At 33.7% G+C, this 24,965-nt stretch overlaps 1 protein-coding gene across 7 annotated transcripts in view; it reads right to left on the reverse strand.

Moving 5' to 3' along the window:
• Positions 1–24,965, reverse strand: part of dip2bb (DIP2 acetate--CoA ligase B (putative)b) — a 74,861-nt gene that overhangs the window by 32,424 nt on the left and 17,472 nt on the right. For 2 of the 7 annotated variants that reach the window (XM_087257705.1, XM_087257702.1), the window contains exons 2-13: positions 19,370–19,441; positions 18,568–18,729; positions 15,321–15,446; positions 14,062–14,328; positions 12,082–12,099; positions 9,416–9,556; positions 6,688–6,705; positions 4,542–4,661; positions 2,790–2,987; positions 2,614–2,705; positions 1,568–1,678; positions 1,336–1,459 (exon numbers count right to left, since the gene is read on the reverse strand). In XM_087257705.1, the coding sequence (XP_087113831.1) occupies positions 1,336–1,459; positions 1,568–1,678; positions 2,614–2,705; positions 2,790–2,987; positions 4,542–4,661; positions 6,688–6,705; positions 9,416–9,556; positions 12,082–12,099; positions 14,062–14,328; positions 15,321–15,446; positions 18,568–18,729; positions 19,370–19,441 (1,449 nt within the window). The remainder of the gene's footprint in view (positions 1–1,335; positions 1,460–1,567; positions 1,679–2,613; positions 2,706–2,789; positions 2,988–4,541; positions 4,662–6,687; positions 6,706–9,415; positions 9,557–12,081; positions 12,100–14,061; positions 14,329–15,320; positions 15,447–18,567; positions 18,730–19,369; positions 19,442–24,965) is intronic. The other 5 variants (XM_087257707.1, XM_087257704.1, XM_087257708.1 and 2 more) reach the window with 3 other exon arrangements.

Genomic DNA, 24,965 nt, shown 5'->3' on the forward strand with positions numbered 1-24,965 from the left:
AAACTAAACTGGCCGTAGAGTATGAGTGTGAATGAGTGTTTATGGATGTTTCCCAGCACTGGGTTGCAACTGGAAGGGCATCCGCTGCGTAAAACAATTGCTGGATAAGTTGGCGGTTCATTCCACGGTGGTGACCCCTGATAAATAAAGGGACTAAGCTGAAGGAAAATAAATGAATGAATGCAATTTCCTTTCCATTACTGGCCTGCAGCTAAAAGGGCATCCACTGCGTAAAACACATGCCTGAATAGTTGGTGGTTCATTTCTAACTAAGCCAGAGGAAAATTAATGAAGATATGAAAAAATTTTCCTTTCGATTAGGATAGACAGTAAAGCCAAAAGGTACATTTTCCCATTTCCCAGATTGGACATTGTTTGTGGTAGCGTACAAAATATTTCCTGTTGTCAGCAGGTGGTGCTATTACTGTAGATTAATATTGTCATGTACTGTAGATGTGTTCAGGCCAAGATCAAATGTGTTCATTTTGGGGCAGATCAGCCATTGCATGACTGTATTGTAACAAATTCCTCTTTTATGGTGAACCATTTGAAACTTGTCAGACCGTCACGGACTTTCGCTCAACTGAAAAACGTCTTCACAATTTAATATATAGCAAACGTTATACAGTTGAATTCAAAATAATTAGCTCTCCTGTAATTTTTTTCTTTTTCAAATATTTCCTAAATGATGTTTAACAGAGCAAGGAATTGTTCACAGTATTTCCTATAATATTTTTTCTTCAGGAGAAAGTCTTATTTGTTTTATTTCAGCTAAAATAAAAGCAGCTTAAAAAAATATATATATATATTAAGTTCAAAATTTTTAGCCCCAATATTTGTCCTGTTGTCTACAGAAAAAACTGTTGTGATGACTTGCCTAATTACCACAACTTGCCTAGTTAACATAATTAACCTAATTAAGCCTTTAAATTGCACTTTAAATTGAATACTAGTATTTTGAAAAATATCTAGTAAAAATATTATATAGCCTCATCATGGGAGAGAAAAAAGCAATCAGTTATTAGATATTAGTTATTAAATCTTAATCTTAAATTATTAAATCTTCTTTCCATTAAACAGAAAGTGGGGGAAAATATACAGAGAGCCTAATAATTTAGGAGGGTGTATAATTCTGTATAATATCACTAAATAATTTGTATTCATTTTGGTTTGGTTTGGCTTTCAATTTTAGTCCAAGAGACATTTTGGAAGGCATTGCTATGATCATTGTGTCCATCAAATTTACATAGAACATAAAACTCTTAACCCAATATAAAATTCCCAACACTCACCAGCTTTTGAAAGGTAATGGATCAGTACTTTGAAGTCTCTGACCTTTAAACTGCAGTATTTCTCCAGTGGGGGTTTTTGGTAAACCCTTCAAGCAGATTTCACTGGTCAAAGCCAGACCCACACCACAGCTGCCTAACAAAAAGCCAACCTGGCTGCTCCCAGCATCCTGTAAAAACACACGGAAATTGTTTCATCGCAATGACAAGTTCAAATGTTAACACTTTATTGGATTTTGAAAGCTCCATTTAATGTATTTTTGTCAAATGTTTGGTACCTTTCGGGACAGTGGAACCTCGATGGGGACAGGAATAACTTCAGCCAACAAACAACCATAAAACGCAACCCAAAACATACCGGGGTCACTGTTAGGATACACCAGCGCCACCTGAATCAAAAACAAAGCCACGTTTGCAAATGATTCAAAGAAAATGCCAGAATAAAAAAAAAACATTGCTTTTATCAATATATACAACAATATGAAGTAAATGACAGTGCTTTTATTAGGTAAAACTAAAATGATATCATTTGTTACTTGCAAAAGCATTTAACAGCATTTAGCAACATGTTAGTTAATAAATGTTTATGTTCTTGTTAATAATGTGTTCATAGAGAATAATATTATTAAATATTAAAAATTGCTGTAAAAGAATTCTTATTTAGTTTATGTTAACTAATGTACTGTATTTGACTATTGACAAATAAAATCTGAAATGAAATGTATCATTACATCTAATGAAAAACTCATAAAATAAATTGAAAAATTATAAAGTAATAAAAACTGCTAAAATAACACTACAATAAAAAAATAAAGCTTAATAAAAATAACATTTAAAAGTATCAAGTATTACCAAATACATAGCATACATTTTAAAACCCAAATTCAAATGAAGACTTCAAACATATAAATAAAAGCTCATTTAAAATATTAATGACTAAAAATAAAAAAACTGTTAAAACTAAACTACAATAAAAATAAAGCTTAATTAATAAAAATAACATTTAAAACTATTAATCAAATCAAATCACTTTTATTGTCACATAATCAGCAGCACGTGTGCTAAGAGGAGTGAAAAGCTTAGTATCACTCATCATTAAAGTATCACTAAACACATAGCATGAATTTTAAAACCCAAATTAAAATTGAAATGTCGTTAAAATAAAAGCTCATTTAAAATATGAAAGACTACTTCAATAGCACATACACACTAAAATAACATTAGTATAAATACTCAAATGACTGAACCGTTTATACACCAGCAAAACATCGTCATGTAATAATCTAAACATGAATTATAGTTTTGTTTGTTTGTTTGTTTTTACTCTGTCTCCTGGTTTGAGGATCTGCTCATTTTTGGTGCCTAGTTTGTTGAGGAGCGTGTAGGCCAGCTTTACACTGCGACTCCACAGTTTCCCTGTCAATCACACACAATCACTCAGCTGTAAAACCAACGCCAGCATCTGCATTCAATCAGCATAAGTGTTTTGCTCCTTCTTACCAAACGTGAGTGTATAGAGTGGTTTTCCTGTAATGTCCAGAGCGGTGAGAGCAGGACTCTTGCCCTGTGTGGCTCCCCATCGCGCTAAAGCTGCCTGGAGGGCAGGAGGCCAGTTACTGACCACACCCAGCGGCTCACCCTTCACCGGGATGATCTGACGGCCTTCGGGCCTCGGGGTGTTCGGATCTGCCCGAGGAACTGAGGAGGACAAACACGTGGGTCAATGCTTTTGCAGCCAGACGACCAAACTTGAAGATGTGTTATTAATGTTGTTATAATATAATTAAATCCCCACTGAATTGCTGAAGGTAATAAGTTACATAACAAAAATAATTATAATAATAACATTGTAAATGCATATAATAATATTGATATTACTGAATTAAATGACTAAAATTAAATCCATAACACCATAACTACCAATACAATCACTACTATGACTAAAATTAGTTATTTTTATTTTATCAAATTACACAGATTATATGAGTAAACATGACTATAATATATTTGAGTAGTAAAATTCATAAAAATATAAATAAATGCATATAATAATAAAATTGTATAATATTGTTATTACTGAAGTAAATGATTAAAATTAAATCAATAACTGTATTTATTTTGAAAAAAGTAAGTTATTAAAGTAAAAATCATAATTATATTATAACTACTAATTCTACCCTTACTATGACTACTAAAATTAGTTATTAATATTTTACCAGTTATACAGATTATATGCATAAATGTCACAATATACATTTGAATAGTAAAAAATCATGAAAAATTTTGTAAATGCATACAATCATAAAATGGTCTTATATTGTTGATATTAAATTAAATGATTTTTTTTAATGTAAAATTTATAATAATAAAACTACTTATTCTACCCCTACTATGACTACTAATATAAATTTTAAATATTTTATCAAATGATACAGATTACATGTGTAAACTTCACAATAATAAAGTTCAACTTTAAAAATCATTAAAAATATAATTAAATGCATATAATAATAAAATTGTATAATATTCCTATTATTGAATTAAAATATTAATGTTAAGTTAAATCTATAACCAAAATTCTTTTGAAAAAAAAATTATTATTGTAAAAAACATTATAATATAACTACTTATAGAACCACTACTATGACTACTAAAATGTACTGTTTTTATTTTATCGAATGATACAGATTATATGTGTAAATATGACTATAATATACCTGAGTACTAAAATTCATAAAAATATAAATAAATGCATATAATAATACAATTGTATGATAATATTGTTTTTACTGAAGTAAATGATTAAAATTAAATCAATAACTGTATTTATTTAAAAAAAAGTTATTAATGGTAAAATCACAATAATATTATAACTGCAAATTCTACCCTTACTATGACTACTAAAATGAGTTATTAATATTAGATAAAATATTATTATTATTATTATTATAACTTTGTATAAACGTATGATTATTATTTTTATAAACCCTTAAAATTAATATTTATGCTTTGCTTTTAACTGTTAAACCACAGGGCTTTTATTTGGAAAGAATACAGCAGGGGAAATTCTCTTTTAAAATACTGGTCCTCTGCAGAGTTTTAACCATTTTCATTAAAAACATTTCAAATGCACAATCTAAGTTCTCTGGACATTGCTAGATTTATGAAAAAAGATGCATTTGTCACTCAATGATGGAGGATTTTAGGCACTGACAACAATTCTTAGCATTCTTTCAGAGCTGATGGACATACCTTCCACAATCTCCTCTTGGTCATCCATGAAGAACTCACTGAGCGGTGGCCGTTTGGGTCGTTTGAGTGTATTTAGAAGCTGCTGGATCTTAGTGGACACACGACTGGACACTGGAACACCTACACCAGCATTGGGGTCAGGCAGGGTGGGATGAGACAAACACACACTGGCACACACACACACACTCTTTCAACTGACCTGGGAGTTCATAAAACATGACTAGAGCGGAAGTACGAATGTATTTAAATGTATCAGACTCTCCTACAGTGGTATTTATCAGTCCTGGACCCAAGATGGCCAGCTATAGCAAAAAAATGCAAATAATTAAACCTAAAATCATACAAACACAACAAATCAAAAGTTTGAGGTCAGTAAGATTTAAAGCAAGGATTTATTAAATGTTGACGATAAAGACTTTTAGCGATACAAAAGTTTATTGTAAATAAAATGTGCTGTTACTGAACTTTTTCATTCATTTTCTTTTCAGCTTAGTCCCTTTATTAATCTGGGGTCGCCACAACGAAATAAACCGCAAACTTATCCAGCATCTGTTTTACGCAGCGGATGCCCTTCCAGCCACAACCCAACACTGGGAAACATCCAAACACAATTTGGCCAACTCAATTCACCTGTACCACATGTCTTTGGACTGTGGGGGAAACCGGAGCACCCGAAGGAAACCAATGAGAACGCAGGGAGAACATGTAAACTCCACACAGAAACGCCAACTGACCCAACCGAGGCTCGAACCAGCAATACTGAACATTTTATTTAATAATAATAATAATAATAATATTGATAATAATAATGATGATAATAATAATAATAATAATAATAATATTGATAATAATAATAATAATAATAATAACGATAATAATAATATTGATAATAATAATGATAATAATGATAATAGTAAAAATGATAATATTGTTAATAATAATAATAATAATAATAATAATAATAATAATTCCTTACATTTATTTAGCACTTTTTCTGGACACTCAAAGCGCTTCATTCTCCTCATTCACCACCAGTGGGCAACAGCCATATTGTACATACAACACACCAGCTTATTGGAGGAGAGAAGAGTGATGAAGCCAATTATAATATGAGGATGGTTAGGAGGCCATGATGGACAGAGACCAGTAGGCAAAATTTGGCCCTACTTACAAAATTAAACCCCTACTCTTCTTTCAAAGAACATCCAGGAATTTTTAATGACCACATAGAGTCAGGACCTTGATTTAATGTCTCATCTGAAAGACGGCACTTACTGAGCAGTATAGAGTCTCTTTCAATATACTGGGGCATTAGAACGCACACAGACTGCAGGTTGAGCGCCCCTGCTGGTCTCACTGACACCACTACCAGCAGCAACCTAGCTTTCAAATGTGGTCTCGCATCCAGATACTGACCGGGCACATCCCTGCTTAGCTTTAGCGGACTAACATGTGAGAGTTGCATAGAGCTAGCCGCCAGCAAATATGTACATATTTATTTGCATTGGAAAGTGTGATGATTTTTTTTATGACTTTTTATATATTTTTTACTTGATTTCAACCATTTTCAGTATTGATAATAACAGTAAATATTCCTTGAGCACCAATTTAGCATATTTCAATAATTTCTGAAAGATCAAGTGATGCTGAAAATTCAAATGAGTTTTAAAATATATTTATTTAAAAATCTATTTTTTAAATTTTTAAAAAGTGAAACGGTTTGATATACTGCATTTTCAATCAAATCAATACAGCCTTGATGAGCAAAATAAATCTTTCAGACTCCAAACATTTAACAGTTGTGCATTTTTAAGTTTTACACCAATGTTTTTTAGATTTCATATATATTAAAAAAATTAATAAATAAAGGAGTGAATAACTATAGATCATGGAAAAATCTGAATTATTAATTTAATGATCAGACTGGTTTATAAATAAGGCAACTTTGATGTGTTACAAAGTATCAGGCCTGAGTTAATACCACATGTAAGCAGAGATGGAGGGATGAGTGATCTATTAGTCTTTATTCCTAAAAGAAGTGCAGGGTTTCGCTTTGGTCCACACACTCTCTGTGTAACAAACACGAAATACAACCACGAACACACAGGATTAAAGGCTACCTATGGGACAAAAGACCAATCATTACCTCTGCCTACTCTTCTCACTGACAGAGAAAAGCAACATGACACAAGTGGATAAAAGGTAGAAAAGAAAAAAGAAACGGGATGCGATTAATGAAGCAATCCAACACAGCATTCAGTAAGACTTTATACATGTTTCTACTGAGATGTTAACACAAAGTTCTGAAGCATGAAAGTTATGAAAAGGACATACATTTTGAAAGTACAGTATGTATGTCTAATGCAGCACACTACAAACATATGTTTTCTTTTTAACTCCTGTGCACACACACACTCATTTGGTTGGTTTTGGTAGTTTATGAGGACACTCCATAAGCGTAATGTAATTTATAACGTAAACACTAGGGTTGCATGATACTGGAAAAATCTGCTATTGCCATATTTAGATTTCTGCAATATGTATTGTGACCTGAATATATTTTCAGCAGATAACTTGAAAAGCTCTGTTCGGAAAGAAGTTGTTCATTTAAAATGACTGGCAATGATTCTGTATGGTAGTGAATTGTGCAATAAATATTATTTAAAAAATAAAGCAAAGTTAGATATAAAAGAGCAAAGATAAAAGTGAAATAACCTGCGATTTTAGTTTTCTGGAGAATCTAACAGTATTCAGGTAGTAAACCTTAATAATCAAACGCAAAATTACACTGAACACAGTCTTAATTGTTTTACTAATTTCAAGAAAATGTATCTTTGCATCACATTGCAATACAGATGCTGAAAAGATATATTGTGCAGCCCTTGAGAAAACCTGCTAATTATTTTTACCCTACTATAACCCTACGCCTTAAGCCAGGGGTGTCCACACTCGGTCCTGGAGGGCCGGTGTCCTGCATAGTTTAGATCCAACGTCCTTCAACACGCCTCCCTGGAAGTTTCTAGTATGCATAGGAAGAGCTTGATTAGTTCAGGTGTGTTTAATTGGGGTTAGAACTAATATATGCAGGACACCGGCCTTCCAGGACCAAGTTTGGGAACCCCTACCTTAAACCAACCCCCGCAGAAAAAATTGTGACAAACTTTCAATGTCAAAAGACTCCTTAAAGTAATAGTTCACCCAAATAATATAAATTACCCTATACCTCTGGCTCTTGCATCCTAAATAACAATGTTGAGCAGTGACTTTTATTTTGAAGCTTTCTAAAAGCACATAAATCCATACCCAGAGTGTTAATGCATGTTTTATGAAGCAGATTGATGTGTTTTTGAAAAATATATAGTTCTCATTTTTAAATTATAAACTTAAATCACTGACTTGTTAAATGTTACGAATGTAAGTTATGCGCAACTGAAATATACGACATATGACACCTGAAATAAGACACATATGCATATAAACACAGCTCACAGGATTACCATCCATTCTGAACGTCTTTAGTTGTGCCTCCAGTTAGTTCATTAAATATCTAAAAGGTTTTTCTGTCGTTTCCTCATCCTTCCTTATGGCTTTTAAGCATAACAATTATACAGCATGGAAGAAGGTAGGCTAAAATGTACAACTACTTTGACTGTGTTCATTTTTAAAGAAGAAAGCCCTACACAGCTGAAGTCAGATTTATTAGCCCCCAGAATTTTTGGCCCCTTGTTTATTTTTTTCCCCAATTTCTGTTTAACACAGAGAAGATTTTTTCAACACATTTCTAAACATAATAATCTTAACAACTCATTTCTAATAACTGATTTCTTTTATCTTTACCATGATGTTAGTAAATGATATTTGACTAGATATTTTTCAAGACACTTCTATACAGATTAAAGGTACATTTAAGGCTTAACTAGATTAATTACGTTAACTAAGCAGGTTAGGGTAAATAGGAAAGTTATTGTATAACGATGGTTTGTTCTGTAGACTATCAAAAAAAGAAATAGCTTAAAGGGGCAAATAATTTTGACCCTAAAATGTTTTTTTTTAAGTGAAAAACTGCTTTTATTCTAGCTGGAATAAAACAAATAAGACTTTCTTAAGAAGAAAAAATATTACCAGGCATAATGTTAAAATGTCCTGGCTCTGTTAAACATCATTTGGGAAATATTTAAAAAAGAAAAAAAAATTGAAGGGAGGCTAATAATTCTGACTGCACATAAATAGCTTGATAGCTTGAATGTAAGTAAATTATTTAGTAACTTTCATTTTTATCAGGTAAACTATTCCTTTAAGTATGATTTTTAAAGCTCTGATGAAATTAAAATAAAGTTTTTTGGATGTTAGTATTAGTATTGTTAATTTTTAGGATATCTATAAGCTAGTGCGCACCAAAACAGTGACAAAATTTGGGTTTATTACGAGATATAAAACTCATATAAACATGTAAAGCTTGTAGTTTGTCAATGTCGCCTAAAGGAATCAACGGTTTTATTTACGTCACCTCATAATTTAGATCTTCATTAAATTGTGACCAATCAAATGCTCTCCGGTATCTGACATGCCCCTCCCCTTTAAGACTCTACATTTGATGTGATTGAGCTCAACCACTCTCACTGGCAGAGTGGTGATAAAACAAAAACACTATAGGCTGTTTTTTTTTAAAGGGGAGGAGCTACACTATGTCCCACTCTCTCTTCATTTTTCAGTTTAGAAATCATCAAACATCCACAAAAAGTGCATAATTCAAAGGTCTTCACAGGACCTGTCCACATAAACCACCTCAACTTTGTGATACCTCGGTCATACCAACGTCATTAAGCCAGTTTGTCTAAAACCAGTTAACACACACACACACTCTCTCTCAGTACCGTCTGCTGTCTCCATCATGCTGGAGCGGCTCTGTCCTCGACTCATGCCTCGCACCACAGCATTGGCCGGCAGATCCACACGAGAGCCTCTGGCCTGGGCTTGTGATGGCACTTCAGGAGGCCCGACTCCTCCAACTGGATCTGCTCCAAAAGAACACAGATTAATCACTCGAATCCCATCATCAAATCTTTAAAGGGGTCATGAACTGTCAAATCAAAATTCCCTTGACGACATCATAATACCAGTAGGCATTTTACTTCTGAGCCTACAATCTGGCATGACTATTCATACTGTGTGTTTAGATGATGAGATCCAAACAGGACAGGAATAGTCTATTACTTACAAATGATGTTTTTGGATGTATAATTGGTTCATGACCGCTTTACGCCAGCTTGTTCAACAAAAAAAATCGGTTTAATGTCATCTAAATGGTATAATTGACTCTCATTTAAGATTTAGGTAGCCTTAGTCTCTAAGAGTTGTTTGTTTATTAGGCAAAAGATTCAGTACAACCTATAGAAAAGACTTAAAATATAAATGATATTCTTCAAAGTTTCATCTTTTTCCAAGATGATAAAATATTAAATTTTTCTACAAAAGTATTAAGCAGCACAACTGTTTTAAACTGAATGATATGAAATGTTTATTTAACACTAAATCAGGATATTACACTGATTTCAGAAGGATCATGTGGCACTCAAGACTGAAATAATGGTTCATTGGTTCAATGGTTTCTTCAATAATATTTCTCAACTTTGCTGTCAAACACACTATTGATTGTGTGCAACGAACAACTGTATAAGTCCAAAAGAAAATGGAATAACCATGCGACATTAATTGTATGTGTGAACTTTCTATGCACAAACAATTTGGGGATATTTTCGCATGACCATGAGTCTGCATTTTAAACAAATGTGGGTATACATGAGATCAAAACAAATACATTGAGGTTTAAACCACTGTGTGAGTAGAGATTTGTCTAAAACGTCTTTTTGCAAGCTTGTTCATTTTAATCTCAAGGTCAATGGAAGACAGCTGATGTCTTCAGCTGATGTGTGGATGAAATTTGACTAGCAAACATCATCCCCAATGAGGACAAGACGTTTTTTGCTTTGTTGCTTTTAATAAAAAACTAATTATTCTATTTAAAATGCCATACATTTCATTATGATATTCAAGCAATAAATGCCTGGATTTATTAAATTACTAAATTAACTTAAATAGACGAGTATTCCTGTAAATATTTCTAATATATTAGCCTAAAATAACAAAATGAAATGTTCAAATATTGCAATAGGGCTGTCTGTTTCATTTATACCATTTGCAGAAATATCCTTCTTGACACAGTAGTGTAATTAAAGACAGATCTTTAACCTATTCAATATACTACTATTTGATAAAGAATTTCACTTTTTTTCCCTAAAATGGACTAAATAAAAGCCCATTATACATCAAGCATGAAGTGCCATGCCACAGCATGCCTTTTAGAATTCGAACCTTTGTGTAACCCACCGGTCCTACTGCATGGTCTGAGCTGGGATCGAACCAGCGATTTTTTTTATGGGAGTCGGTTGCTTCATCAAGAAAACTAAAGACCATGGCCTTTAGGGCTAGAGCACCTTTTAACGTCAGAGCAGTGAGGTTTACCTGCATAGGACTTCGCTCTCTTGCCTCCATTACACTCATCCCCCTAAACCTCATTCCCATCCCGGACGAGCCCCCACATGTAACACACCATGCTTACTCTACCCATCCCATTCTGAGCTGGGATCGAAACGACGATTCATTGTATGGAAGTTGGTTGCTATAACAAGGAGGCTAAAGACCATGGCCTCTACCGTCTGTCATTAGAGTACCATTTGAAGTCAGAATATTGAGGTTTAACTGCATAGCACTTTAGCTGGCCTCCATTACACTCACCCCCCTAAACCTCACTCCCATCCCGGACAAGTCCCCACGTGTAACCCACCATGCTTACTGCACCTATCCCATTCTGAACTGGGTTCGAACCTGGTGATTCTTTGTATGTAAGTGTGTTGCTCTAACAAGAGGCTACAGACAATGGCCTCTAGCATCTTTGAGGTCAGAGGAGTGAGGTTTACCTGCAAAGCACTTCGCTAGCTGGCCTCCATTACAACTGTTTTCTATGAGGGTACCCATGCCGACATCACCATTGCGCATCTATTAGCATAACTTAGCAATGTATAAAAATCAATGTCAAATTAGGTATTGGCCTGCACTCAACTGCTTCTGGTGTCCAACTTTTACTAGGCTTTACCAAGCTTAAGACTGCACCAAGCTGTATTTTTTGTGTGCATCTTTACACCCCTACTGTCTACAGTTTTTGCCTACACCTGTTGACATGTTACACACACTCAGGGTATATGTTATATGCAGGAAAACACACTCTATAAATAAACAGTCTGGGATCAGATGTGGATTAAGGTATGGATGATCAGTCCTGAACCACATTACAAGCTCAACCGCATCACTATAAAGCTTTAGTCATTTTTCTTCAGCTTGTATGGATGGACCAATCATTCATATGCTTTAAACACAAAGGTGGAGCAGAGGATTGATGCTGGGGCATGTGATAATATTCATAAATCACAGCAAATCTTAGACACACAGGGCAAGGTGAAAGATTATTAACACTCAGTTTTACCTCTTCCTATCCTTCGCACTGACAGTCACAAATGATGAACAGAAAATAAACATATGGCAGAAAAAAAAACATAAAAGATAAAGAATTAAGCAAAGAATGCACTTGCAAAAAATGTCTGGTTAAGCAATAATTAAAAAGGAAAACTTGAAACCAAATTTTACAAATGAATAAATGTGTATTCACATGTCCCATGATGCTGTGCATAAATTATGGGTGTAACACAGTTTAAGGAAGTTTAATGCTGGGCCGTGACAGTCCTGTAATCGATGTTTGATGTGTTTACACTCTAAAAAATGTTGGGGTTTTTCAACCCAGTTCTGGCTGTAATATGGACTAACCCAACTGCTGGGTTAAATTTTTTAATTAAAATTTGTAATTAATATCATTTTATTTTAATCAAATTAATAGGTCTAAATTTAACCCAATGTTTTGGTTAGGGCTGGGCAATAAATCGAAAAGTAATTGAAATCAATATTCAGAAACTATAATCAATCTAAATTTTCAAGGTCGATTTTTCCGATTACTTTCCCCATCGCGTGTGAAGTTACGTAACCTCACTCTATTAAGGCTGATTTATATGGTCCGGCACAGCCACATATGATCTCTGGTCAAGTAGGACGATGGATCCATTCTTGAGCCTAGCTTTGCACTTCGTTGATGATGATTGGAAGCTGCACCAGACATGCCTTGAGGGGGCATATATTCCATTACATTCAAATTTTTCTTTACATTAAAATATTTGTTTACCGAAGATGCAAGAAATGCACTGTTCTATATTATTTACAGGATATACAATAGTTATTTTATTTAGAAGAGATACTACTTTATTTTCTTAATATGAAAAACATTGAAAATAATTTATTTTGTTACATTACAATTTTATAAGAAAATTTTGACTGTTTTAGGCAATGTGGGTTTTAATTTCAGTTGTTCAATGCTAATGTTCAATAAATAATCATAGATAGTAGATAGTGTGTGTTTCCTTCAATTATTTTAAAATCAAGTAATGCAACCTTCATTTAAAAAAATAGAATAATTAATTAATCATTCATTAAACGTTATCGAGTTAGAATGTTCAATTAACTGAGATTTTGGTGAAATTTAGGCCAAATCGCCCAGCCCTAGTATGGGTTAGTCCATAATTGGCCCAATTTGGGTTTAAATAACCAAGCATTTCTTATTGGATGCAATTAGGGCATCAGTGTGTGGACGTCAAATGTACGTCAAAGTTTTGACATCAAATAAACCTGCATTTTTGACATGTTGTTTTGGCATGCAATGTGGTGCCATTTTTCTCCACACAGTTAATACATCTAATTTTTAAAGGCTACCTTGCAGGCACACAATGTCATAAGAAGTTAATTTTAGGTCAGATTTAGGTTGTGACCTGAGGTGACCAAAATTCAATGTCTAGCCTGTGTCTTAGGTAATTTTTACGTCCAATAACGACATCAAATTATGTTAATATTTGGTTGACTTTGGGTTATGTTGGAAAGTGACCAAATTCCAACGTTGACCCAGCATCTTACATTAACGTCATAAAGACATCAAATACTGACATTTATTCGTCAGGTATAGCAATCAAAATCTTAAGTGTTACCAATAAAATGTTAGCAATGATTGTTGACATTTAGTTCTGATGTCTACCTGATTTTCATTTCCAAACAAAATGCAACGTCCCCACGATGTTGGGGTACAACTTTAATTTGACGTCATGCAGACGTTGTGTGCCTGCTGGGTACTAGGATGAACAAAATCAAAAATAAAACACAAAGTGCAATATACTTTTCACCCAAATATCACTGAGCATATGGATTATTTGTGTTAACACAGTCTTATGTTTTACACAGAAATCATTTCTTTTAGTATTATCGAATTGAACTTCCAAACTGAAAGTGTGACCCATAATTGGAAACCCAGCAGTCATGTGCATAAAAATGATATACAGTGATAAAGATGTTAGGGTCAAGCATGGCTCACCAATGCGTGTCTGGGCGAAGGCCTCTGCCAGGGCGGAGGGTTGCGAGTGTGAGTGTGGCGGGTGGGCAGGAGCGGGTGGAGGTGGCAGCTGCTGGGACTGAGGCTGAGGGTTCTGGGTGGGTCGAGATTCGCCATGTGAGAGCGTAGAGGAGGCAGAGGAGGAGGTGGAAGAGCCGTGCAGAGAGCTGTTAATCCAAGTGTCTGAGGACTGCTGAGGGCCTGCACTTTCACTGGACACCGCCTCATCATCAGACGAAGAGGACGAGTCTGACAGAGAGCAAAATTTTTTAGTTATTACTGGAGGAAAATTATTGAAACACAATCACAGTTTTCCTCCAAGCAATGCTAAATGTGGTCATCACAATACTAAAATATTAAGCTAATGTTTGATATCATTATCAGTAATGATTGAGTCACATTTTACACTAAGGTTTCATTAGATAATGTTTACAAACATGAACTAATTATGAACAATGCATATACAAATTATTAATCATAGTTCAACATTTAGTCATGCTTTATTAAAATACAAATTCATGCTTGTTAACAATAGTTAATGCACCATGAGGTAACAAACCAACAATGAGTGACATCATTTTCATTAACTAACGTAAACAAATACTGTAATGAATGTATCGTTCATTGTTTGTTCATGTTAGCAAATACAATAACAAATATTAAATAACACAACCTTATTGTAAAGTGTTACCAATGATTGTTGCTACCAGTTTAATATACTAAAAATTATATATTTTCTTAATTTAATTGTATGTACTATTTAAGATTTAGTTAGGCTTAAATGTAATTGTTAATGTATAAACATGAAATATAAACACATACAAATATAAACAAATAAAAAAAACATATAACAATAAAGTAAATAATTAAAATTATTATTTTCTTATTCATTAAATTAATTAAATAATTAAATAAATGAATAAAATGTAATAATTAAATTGAAATAAATTTGTTTATTATTAATATATGCATACTTAATTCTATAATTTGGTTATTATTAATATATGCATACTTAATTCTATAGAAAATATGGAATACATAATAAAGATAAAATAAAAATGTTTTTAATTTTATAATAAAATATTAACATGTACATTAACAATGACAAAATAATTTTAAAAATTTAATAAAAATAAGATTGCTGTTAATCATATGATTTAGTGGTGTAGTTCTGTAAGTTTATCTGTATTTGTGGAGTATATTACAAGTGTAAAGGTTTATTTGGTGCTTCTATATATTACCTGGTGGAGTGCAGTTGTCAATTGGGGATTGCACATATGTGGAGCGACGTTTAGTTGGCATTGGCAGTGCCATCTTTTCCTCTTTATGCTTGGCCAGCGCTGCCTGAACTGCCTCCGTGTGGATATCTGACAAAAATAAACAAGAAAAAACAGATCGTTTTATCCTAGGAACTCTGCAGTTAGTGAGATGTTAGCAGTTACTACAGGGTTAAATGCTTTGCTTTAGAGTGGAAGACTAACTGGAATCCCATTAACATTGACTTCACCTCCATTAAAATCAGTACCCTTTCATCATAAGAAAAGCTTCTTAACCAGTAGCAGTCACCAGCCAGAGTTCTATTAAAGGAATAGTATTTAACAGAACTCACTATTAATGTTGTTATATATAATACTGCACTATTCTGTTATACTATAATAGTACTCACTATTTAGTCACCCTCAAGTGTTTCTAAACCTTTATGAGTTTCTTTTTATGTTAAACACAAAAAAAGATATTTTGAAGAATGTTGGAAAATGGTAACAATTGACTCTCAGTCAAGAAAACTAACACATTCAATAGAAGTCAATGGTTACCAGTTTGTACTTTTTTCTAAATATCTTTTTTTGTGTTCAAGTGTGAGCAAATGATGACAGAATGTTGAGTTTTGGGTAAACTTTCCCTTTGATGTTTTTATAATAAGGCCATGAAAATAAATGAGGGTGTGAAATGAACTGACTGAATCCACAGGACTGCTCTGACAACAGCAGGACAGTAAAATATAGAATCACATCGGAGGCAAGCAACCGAACAAACAACCTACAACCAAATAAGTAAGCTGCCATCGTTCTCTTACCACAAAGCAGCAGAAATCCACAGTGACACATTTCATTAAGGCGACCATTTTGTCCATGTACGACTGCCATGGCAGATGACTAAACAGTTCTTACAAGGATGTGGTCAGAGAACAGGCAAATATTACCATCTGCAGACACTCTGTAATCCTTGCAGCCCATAAATCTCAAGCAAAAAGCAAATTAACCCAGTTTTTAAGGTGAAGTGTGCTATTTATTTCTGTACTGGTTTTAAATGCTAAAACCACCAGAAGTAAACAACATGAAGACTGACTTCTCAAAGTAACGAAAGGACTGTTAAACTTTATAAACATTGCAGTCTGTCTGATCAATCCTGCATATAAACTTGCAGCTTCTAGCATTCATTTGAGACTCCCTGTTTGTCCGATCAATGAAAGAACGAGGCCTGTATATTTTTTTGAGATGCACCAAAATTTTAGCTTCCAAACGTTTCAGCTGAAACAGAAATGTATTTATTTGACAGAAAAAAAATGAATACACTTAATTGTTTAAGAATAAACACAATAAAATTTTAAAAACAAATCCTGTTTCCGTTTTGGTCCTTAATGTAATGTACAGATAGTAGACTACTTCCGGTAACAGGTACACAGACACTGCATTATAACTACAATACATAAATTATAACTTTATTTGTAACTTTCTACAGTCACAAATAGCCATTAAACATACAGCAAAATCCATTAAAACACTAGTCTGCTTAAAAGGGACCTATTATTATAAGATGTTAACTAAGTCTCTGACGACCCTAGAGTGTGAATGTGAAGTTTTAGCTCATCATACCCCAAAAAAAATGTTTTATAACTCTTTGAAACTGCAACTTTTAGGTTTTGATCTAAACTGTGCCATTTTGGCGACTGTTGCTTTAAATTCAAACGAGATGCTTTTTTCAAAAGAGGGCAGAGCTATAAATGTGTCAGTATAAAGCGGCAGATTTAAAACAGGACTAAAATTATCTCTGTAAAAAACAGAAAAAGTCAATAATGTCAAAAGAAGTGTCTCAAAAAAAGGTACTCTGAGACTACAGTGTTAATTTTCACATCCTAAAACTCATTACTTATGATGTCTCCTAATTACTGACATTTTTTTCAGCATGTATGGTGCAAAAATTCTAATGGTGGATGGCCGCTTCTCACTCAGGGCTGTCTATACTAATGAGGGAGAAATCGTCATTAATGGGCGGGGCTTTCCCCTTCTGAAGACACATACAAAGGGAGAATGTCAATGAATGTGTTTATACAGGCTGTTTTTCTGAAGTGTGAATATAAAAAATAGAATTAGTAAAATGTATTTTATAAAACTGGATAACAGAAAAAGCCCCTTCAATATCACGTTGGAGTTGTTCTTGAATATGTTTATTTATTTATTATTTAAAAAGCAGTTTTTAATTTTTTAAAATTTATTTTAAGGTCAAAATTATTAGCCCCTTTAAGCACATTTTTTTTCGATAGTCTAGAGAACAAACTATCATTATACAATGACTTGCCTCATTATCCTAACCTGCCTAGTTAACCTAATTAACCTAGTTAAGCCCTTAAATGTCACTATAAGCTGTATAGAAGTGTCTTGAAAAAGATCTAGTGAAATATTATTTACTGTCATCATGGCAAAGATAAAATAAATCAGTTATTAGAAATGAGTTATTAAACTATTATGATTAGAAATGTGCTGTTTCCATTTCTTGTTTGTCTTGTGTCTATTAAACAGAGACTGGGGAAAAAATAAACAGGGGGGCCAATTCTGTCTTCAACTGTATAGCTGCCCTTTTTTTTCTTTTTTCTTTTTCTCAGAGTGTGCTTTATTTTCCTATCCTGTGTGCTTTGTTTATTTATTTTGATCTTTGTAAATGTTGAAAATTCACAAATATTAAATATTATAATATTATAAAAAATTACAGTCATTGCCTAGTGATATGAAAAAAGCAGCGCACTTCGGTGTGCCTCAGGTTCTTAGATAGAAAAAAGGTGTTCGGTGTGATTGGCCCCCTACATATGCATTATTATTCGCAATCTTATGTACCACTTTTAATTTTAATGTCTTCAAATCTATGTTATAGATACCCAATCAAGGCACTTCAAATGGGAAACCTCAACACTACTAAAATGATGAACCCCTAGAACAAACCTTATAAATGTTTTTCTGTGATTTTTGAATTTTGCTCAGCCATCCATGAGAAAAATCAGACATCCAGGAGATGTATGCACATTAAAAATGACAAAACACCAACCATAATCTAAGTAACTAAAAAAAAAAGTTTTTAAATAATGTTTGGTTTCAATTTTTGGCAATAATGGTGCGGCACTAATATCAAAATTCTGTGGCAAATACACAGCACTTTATTTACATGAGACAAAAACTTTAAGAACACATAAACAAAGCATGTAATGTGTCATCTAACCTGATCGGTAGCGCTCATCTCTAGTGCCGCCGCTCCGGTGTGGTCTCCGAGTGCGCCGATGACGAGAAGAGGAGGACGACGAGTTTGACGGGCCGGGTTCAGGAGCAGAGGCGGAGCTTGGACCAGGAGACTGCTCATCATAGGCTGGAGGCGGAGCCAAATCTGCAGAGTCAATAATAGTGTGTGAATATCCAAATGTGCGGTTGTTGCTATAAGGGATATAGCTCATTCTGGAAGTTTATTTATATTAATTATTAAATTACCAATAAAATGTTTTTTTATTAAAGTCTACCCCTACCCCAACCCAACACCTACCCCTCACAATACAGTAAAATTAGAAATTATTGCTGTACAGTGTCACAAAAATGATAATATACTGATGTGAGAGCTGCAGCTATATCCTTCCACACTTAAGTACCCAAATTTGCAGACACTTTCAATCAATGCAGTAGACAGATGATAGAAACGGGAAAGAGATGAGAAGAGGAGTCTCCACTTATATCTCTTTATCATAATAAAGACTTCAGACCAACAATCATCATTATATACTATATTCCCTTATTACAGTGATTGACAGTTAATTAAGTGTTTTTTCATGTTGCAGTCCTATGGATGAGCAGTAGAGGGCAGAGCAGAGGGACTCTGGAACCCCTTCAGCCTCAAGAGGAACAGCATGAGAAGATGTTTCATAACCACATTATCATATGAGTCAGTGGAGGACTCGGCAAAACAAGGAGAGAGAGATAATATGGCAGAAGGAAAGATGGAGGGAAGAGGGTTTAGATGCTTCTGTAGTCTTTACCTTGCGCTTGGGCCAAGTAGGGCGCTAAAACTTTTGCCCTCTTCTTCTCGTATCCCTTTTGTGTGATGTCACCTGAAAAAAAGGAGAGAATGTGATTAGTTCAAAAGCACAAACAGTATGAATTGAACACATCTTGTCTTTGTAGAGACTTTTCTGGTGAAATGTTTAAAAATGCAATGCCTAAAAATGAATTAGATGATAAATCATTACATTAAACAAAAGAAAAAGATCAAAGTTACTGTGTTTTTTAATCCATATACAATGAGGAGCGTTAATAAAATCTTTCAAAAACATTTAAAAAGTTCTTGTTGATTCGACATTTTTGAATGGTAATTCAACGTAATCCAGAGAATATTTCTTGTTTTACCGTATATTTACTGTAGTCTTGGTGAGCATGAGGCAACATAAACTATCCAAAACATGACATTTTGAAATGATTTTACATAGGGCTTCACGATGTTGTAAAAATCCGACATTGCGATATTTTGTTTTTCTGCAATATATATTGCGATATCAATACAGCTTCATCACATGGCTTGAATAGCTCTATTTGGGGAAAAAAATCAATTAATTTAGAATAGGGTGGGAATGATGTCTAAAAAATAATAAATAAATTGCAAGCAAGAAAAATTACAACAGAGAGAAAAAGTAAAATAAACAGTGCTTTATGGTTCTTTAGAGATTCAAACAGTATCCAGGTACAGAAATTGAATAATGTAAAATAACACTGAATCTTTACTGTATTAATAACTCAGTAACATTATTCTTCATTAATGTAACAAATGTACATTATGGTGGTACGGTCACTTTCGCTTCACAGCAAGAAGGTCGCTGGTTCGAATCCAGGTTGGGTCAGTTGGCATTTCTGTGTGGAGTTTGCATGTTCTCACCATGTTCGTGTGTGCTCCGATTTCCTGTGGTATAATAGAACTGAATAAACAAAATTGGCCATAGTGTATGTGTATGTGTGTGAATATGAGAGTGTATGTGAGTTTCCCAGTGCTGGATTGCAGTTGAATGGGCATGCGCTGCATAAAACATTTAACAGAATAGTTAGCGGTTCATTCCACTGTGGCGACCCCTGATAAATAAGAGACTAAGCTGAAGAAAATTGGATGAATGTTGTACATTATTGTGCCCAAACGCTATGAACTCTCTTGAAAAGCCTTTAAACTCATGTAAATGATAGTTTTGGTTACTCTTGTTATGGTTTTACTTTGCAAGACTCTGTAAATCTCAAATGTATTTAAACTGTTGATCAACTATAGTCTCAACTCAACATTGCAAATCCTGCGATGTGAATGGGAACACACACCTTGCGGACACAAACTTTGCGATATCAATGTGGAAATTATATATTTTGGAGCCCTAATATACAGTTGAAGTCAAAATTATTAGCCCCCCTTTGATTTTTTTTCTTTTTTAAATATTTCCTAAATTATGTTTAACAGAGCAAGGAAATTTTCACAGTATGTCTGATAATATTTTTTCTTCTGGAGAAAGTCTTACTTGTTTTATTTTGGCTAGAAAAAAAGCAGTTTTGATTTTTTTAAACACCATTTTAAAGTAAAAATTATTAGCCCTTTCAAGATAATTTTTTTCTGATAGTCTACAGAACAAACCATCGTTATCCAATAACTTGTCTACTTACCCTAACCTGGCTATTAAACCTAATTAACCTAGTTAAACCTTTAAATATCACTTTAAGCAAAAAAAAAAAAACCTAGTCAAATATTTTGTACTGTCATCATGGCAAAGATAAAAGAAATCAGTTATTAGAAATGAGTTATTAAAACTATTATGTTTAGAAATGTGTTGAAAAAACCTTCTCTCCACTAAAAAGAAACTGGGGGAAAAAAATAACAACTTCAACTGTATAACACAGAATGTAGGTTTTATGTGCATCTTCCTCTGCTTGTAAACTCATAAACAAACACTTGTGATCGGTTCATGAGTACCGATTGAGTCATTAAATGCGATTATCGGCCGATACCGATCTCCGGCCGACCGATAGGAGCATGCCTAAAAATAATATCTACCTAATAATTAATCATAATCTCAAAGAAAGCCATTTATGGTGTTGATGAAAGAGATTTAAAAACACCAGTTCAACAAATCCTGAAAGATCATCACATTCTTACATCCCGACAAGCGAGTTGATTAGTGTGAGTTAAAGCCGTGAGTGTGAAAGAGAGCAGAGTGTGTAATCTAGTGGGATTACGCAGGATGGAGAGCGCTTTGCTTATGATACATGAGCAGCTCAAGCTCATTTCAACACATCGCCTGAAGGGGAAAGATTTCCAAAGAGATAACACAAAAAATATTTATTATAATCCCATAGACACCAGATTGGCCCACGCTTAAGCGCTGACAGTAAACGGTACGGATTCACGAGGAAAGCCACTGAACAAGCCCTTCTTTCAAGAGCATTTTCAAAGCAAAAAAAAGAGGGAAAATAGCGAAAGAAGAGTCAACTCCCATAAGTAATGCATGAACCCAGCTGCACCATGGGATATTTTTAGCATCCACAGACTGTTCTATCACATGTAGCTATGAAGGGGGTTGTGTGTGTGTGCTTATATTGTATATGACTCTTTGAGGGTTGTTCAGAAAGAATGGACAATAGTAAATGACGGAGTCAGTTAAGTAAATGTGCTCTTTTGATTCATCTGCAATCTGAAATGGGAATGGTGGTGATGATGATAAGTAAGTGACAACAGACTAGGGCTGCATGATACTGGAAAAATATGCAATGTTGTTTGAGCATTGTGATAATGATATTTCTAAGTATATAACATTTTCCTAGACAAAAATGCTATTTTATTAGCTATATTTTTAAATCATTTATTTATTTAACAATAATAAAATCCAATTGAAGTCAAAATTATTAGCCCTTCCATGATTTTTTTACTTTCTTGTACAAATATTTCCTAAAAGATGTTTAAAAGAGCAAGGAGTTTTTTACAGTATACCCTATAATGTTTTTTTCTTCTGAAGAAAGTCTTATTTGTTTTATTTTGGCTAGAATAAAAGCAGTGTTTATTTTTGTAAACCACAATATATGTTTTATATATTTATTTTTTTAATTCATGGTAAATAAAGGTGTCAACATGCAAACATGTAGTCTTTAAAACACTATAAATGAGTGAAAACCTCCACAGAGATTCTGACTCTGATTAGCTGTGGTCATTTTCCTCTCTTGTCTAAACTCCTGCCATAAGTATTTATTTTCACTCACAGCTTTGCAACGCTCCCACCAATAGCAGAGTAGCAAATACTGGGGAGGCGGGGCTAAAGATAGTAACAACCCATCTGATTGGTTATATTTATATAAACAACCAATGTATACATTAAATGTAATTTATCACAGACGTCTGTAATAAGTATAATGCATATACTGTATTATTATCATGATAACGATAATTTTGGAGATATATTGTAAGCCCTACAACATACTAAGGGAAATAATGGGAAAACTACATTAAGCCCTTGACCCCTCAGCAGTAACCTGTAACATTTACAGTATTTCACATTCCGAGCTCAAAACCTTACTTTCACAAAGCAGTTTGAAAGAGGACTTTATTACTGTGCCTCTTAATCTTACATGGTCAAATTAACCGTAATATTCAGACTAAGGTAATGTTCAAAACGTATTTCTATTTGAAATATGTAAATTATTTTATCTTAACATTTAACGTAAAATTAACTTAACTTAAAATATAAGGATAACACATTAAATCTTTATTAGTTAACATTAGTTAAAGGATTTTAAATGCATGACGTGAAGGCAAACAACTCGATGCAAAACAGTGGCTGCAACGTAGTCCTGGTGTTCGTGTGAGAACCAGCGATCTCTGGAAAGCGATCGCTGGTTCTCACACGAACACCAGGACTACACTTCCGCATTTCCCAGGACTACATTTTCATACATGCACTGCTCCCAGACACCCATGCTCATTCATCTGCTTGATTGCACTCACCAGCTGAACCCTGTCAGAGACTGATAACATACCATACAAACCACTCATTCACTCACCCTGATTGCCGAGTCTTGTTTACCCAAGTGTGACTTTACAACGCGTTTCCTTGTCTTGTTTTTCCGTGTTAGACCTTAGCCTTGTATCCCTGTTATCCTGTTTAGCCGCCTGCCTTACGACCTATTGCCTGTACTGTGATTACGATTCTGGATTGTCCACATATACCCGTTTGCACCTGTATGACCACTGCTTGCCTGACGCTGAATAAACCTGCATATTGGATCTTACTTCCTGTTGTCTCCTGTCACTCCACCCCAGTCGTTACACTTATTTACTTTTTTTTTTTTTTGCATTTTTCCCCTTTTTTTAGTTGCTTGGACTTAATTTTTCAAGTAACTATAACCTAAATTTTATAGTTCACATAACGTAATTTTTTAAATTACTGCAACAATTTTTTATAGTTCACATAACTTAATTTTTCTAGTTCACATAGCTTAGTTTTTTAGTTCTCATAACTTAATTTTTCTAGTTCACATAGGTAAATATTTTTGTTTTTATGACTTAATTTTTCTAGTTCACATAACTTAATTTTTTTTGTTCACATAGCCAATTTTTTTTATAACAAAATTTTTCTATTTTACATAGCTTAATTTTTAGTTCTTATGACTTAAGAGTTCTAATTCACAACTTAATTTTTCTAGTTCTCATAACTTAATTTTTCTAGTTCAAATAACTTAATTTTTGTTCTTATAACTTATTTATTTAGTTCTTATAACTTATTTTTTGTTCTTATGACTTAATTTTTTAGTTCTTATAACTTAATTTTTCTAGTTATCATAAATTAATATTTCTAGTTCTCATTTTCTGTCATGGCAATCAAATTTTTCTAACTAATGTATTTTTTTAGTTAATACAACTTAGTTGTTCTAGTTACAGCAACATTTTAGCTACTGATACTTCATAGTTCTAGTTACTGTAGCTTAATTTTTCTAGTTACAGCAACTTAAAGTTAACATTGTATTATTATTATTCATTCATTCATTTTCTTTTTGGCTTAGTCCCTATATTGATCAGGGGTCGCCACAGGGGAATGAACCACCAACTTATCCAGCATATGTTTTACGCAGCAGATGTCCTTCCAGCCGCAACCCAACACTGGGAAATACCTATACACTCTTGCATTCAAACACACCCACACCAACACTGGAAGAACATGCAAACTCCACACAGAAATGCCAAATGACCAACTGTAACGCCCTATTATTATCATTATTATTATTATTGTTGTTGTTATTATTGTAGTATGCTCTATTAGTATATTATTGTATCATATTGTATTATTATTATCATTATTATTTTTTTGGAAATTGTGATCTACTTTTTTTAGGTTTCCTTGATGAAAAGAAGTTCAAAAGAAACTGCAGGAACATGATCTTAATGGTTTCCCATTATGCATTTTCTGTAAAGGTAATTACAACAGAAACTGAACCATCCAGTCCCTCAGTGACCTGCTGTACAGCAGACATCAACACCAGCTGTTCAGACTGTTGGAAAAGCTGGATGTAGAGCAGGAATGTGTGTGTCCAGGAAGAGTGTGTGTTTGAGGACAAAAAACAGAG

The sequence above is a fragment of the Danio rerio genome, chromosome 6 (genome assembly GCF_052040795.2).
Source record: "Danio rerio strain M-AB ecotype USA chromosome 6, GRCz13ab, whole genome shotgun sequence".
Taxonomy (NCBI): Eukaryota; Metazoa; Chordata; class Actinopteri; order Cypriniformes; family Danionidae; genus Danio; species Danio rerio.